Source organism: Manacus vitellinus, unplaced genomic scaffold (genome assembly GCF_001715985.3).
Source record: "Manacus vitellinus isolate BGI_N305 unplaced genomic scaffold, ASM171598v3 scaffold_64_pilon, whole genome shotgun sequence".
Classification (NCBI taxonomy): Eukaryota; Metazoa; Chordata; class Aves; order Passeriformes; family Pipridae; genus Manacus; species Manacus vitellinus.
In genome coordinates this window covers 969,249-971,527 of record NW_021940718.1, presented here as the reverse complement: position 1 = coordinate 971,527, position 2,279 = coordinate 969,249, and the positions used below count along the sequence as shown (strand labels likewise).

The 2,279-nt window shown below is 47.0% G+C and overlaps 1 protein-coding gene across 1 annotated transcript in view; it reads left to right on the top strand.

Moving 5' to 3' along the window:
* The window catches only part of LOC103766918 (heterogeneous nuclear ribonucleoprotein M-like), a 33,594-nt gene that overhangs the window by 27,384 nt on the left and 3,931 nt on the right, over window positions 1–2,279 (top strand). Inside the window, exon 10 of the mRNA XM_029963869.1 lies at window positions 59–119. Coding sequence (XP_029819729.1) covers window positions 59–119 — 61 coding nt within the window. The remainder of the gene's footprint in view (window positions 1–58; window positions 120–2,279) is intronic.

The following is a 2,279-nucleotide window of genomic DNA, read 5'->3' as shown; positions in this document are numbered from 1 at the left end:
ATTAATTTATTAATTTCTTGCCCCTCTGTCCAACTTTGATGTCCTGGTTTGTGTCTAGGACGAGCGAGCCTTTCCCAAAGGAGATTTCTTCCCTCCAGAGAGACCCCAGCAGCTCCCTCGTAAGTGTTCCCTGCCCCATCCACCCCCTCTGCTCCCAGCCCCAGCAATTCCAGGGAAAAACTGGGATCCAACCCCTCCCAGCTCCATCTGGGGGAAATGGTGACCAGGAGGAGTTTTGGAGGCTCCTTTCAGCTCCTGGCCAGAAGCTCCTCTTAAATCAGGAGCCCAGCACCTTCTCCAGGCTTCCAGCTCCAAATTCCAGGATCCCAGGGCCTCCTAAAATTCCTGCTCATGGGGGGATTTCATGGGAACATCGGCCAGCAGCACCTGCTTGGATGGGAGCTGGATTCTCCCTGACAGGCTTCCAGCTCTTCACATTCCTAAAGGGGGTCTTATCCATGGAGATCAATCCAGCAAGGATAAGGGGGTGTTATCCATGGAGATCAATCCAGAAAGGATAAGGGGGTGTTATCCATGGATATAAATCCAAAACTGGGTCTTATCAATGGATATCAATCCAGCAAGGATAAGGGGGTCTTATCCATGGAGATCAATCCAGAAACTGGGTCTTATCCATGGATATCAATCCAGAAAGGATAAGGGGGTCTTATCCATGGATATCAATCCAGAAAGGGGGTCTTATCCATGGATATCAATCCAGAAAGGGGGTCTCATCCATGGATATAAATCCAGAAAGGGGGTCTCATCCATGGATATAAATCCAGAAAGGGGGTCTCATCCATGGATATAAATCCAGAAAGGATAAGGAACCAGGAGGCTCTTTTTGGAGAAACCAGAGACCAAAACACAAGAGACTGAAAATCCAAAATAATTGGTGGCTCCAAGCTGCAAATTCCCACTTGGAATCTTTTCATTAATTCCAACTGCAAGTCTCAAACCACAGCAGGAAACCCCAGACTGTATCTGAGCCTCAGGAAATGTGAATTTGAGGCTTGCCCAGAGAACCTGTGGAGTCTCTAATCCTTGGAAATACTCCCAAATCCCTGGGATATGGGCTGGGATAAGATGGAATTACTGAAGAGGCAGAGCTGGGATTGGAAGGGAAGAGCTGGAGAAGGGAGAGCACAACCTGGATTGGTTCAAATGCAGCAAAACTGGGACTGGGATGGAATTTTAATCCACCTGTTGTGGTGGAACTGGATGGGCTTTCAGGCCCTTCCAGCACAAAGCATTGGGAATTCCACAATTCCATGAATTCAACCAGTTCTGTTTAATCCCCCTCGGGGACCAGACCCAGTTTTAGGGATCCTCAATCAATCCAGCCCTTAATTAGTGCAGGTTCTGTGTCTGCCAAAGCAGCATTAAAACCACTCTGAACAATATTCCTCTCCTCCAAGAGGAAGCCATTGGGTTCCAATGGAATTATCCCAAAAAACCCCCCAAATCCCACTGGAAGCCTGGTTGGGGTTTGTTTTTGTTTGGCCTTTACTGGGGCGGGGAAGGGGGACCTCATTTAATTTCATTTAATCTCTTTAAAACAAGATTTTCCTGTGTTTCTGACACTGAGCTGGAAACCAGGGAATCCTGGAAACCAGGGAATCCTGGAAACCAGGGAATCCTGGAAACCAGGGAATCCTTTAGGCAAAACATTGATGCCACTGGAGCTGTTGTTTTTTTTTTTTCTTTTTGTTTTGCAAGTGCAAGCAGAGAACTTTTTCTTCCTGATCCCAGGAGAAAAAAAAAAATCAGGGCTTTTTCCTTCTTTTCTTTGGGTTTTGGGGGGGAAATCCTTTAATGGGGTGGGGGGGGAAAGCTGGAAATTGCTGCCCTTGGGAGGAGAATGCCATGGTTTTGTTTGCTCAGGGAAGAGGCTGGCTGTGTGCTCAGAATTCCAGAGGTGGCTGTCAGGAACCAGAGGTTTGGAATTTTGTGGCTCAGTTCTTTCCCTGCCAAAGGTGGGAAAGGAGCCCCATCCGTGCCCAGGTTTTAGATCACCTTTCTCCCAAATTTGCCCACTCCACTCCAGGAGTTCCCACAAACCAAGCAGTGTTCTAGCCAGTTGTTTTTCAGGAGTCAGCTTTCCAAGCAGTCAGCTGGAAAATGGATGAATTAAAAACCCCTAATTTGAAATTTGAGCTAGTTTGGAGCTTATTTCAAGACAAATCCACTCAGGATTTCCTCCCCTGCTTTAAGTGCAAACCCCAAAGGGGGGGGAAACACAGCAAGCTTTCCTTTTTTTATCATCATTATTCTCATTA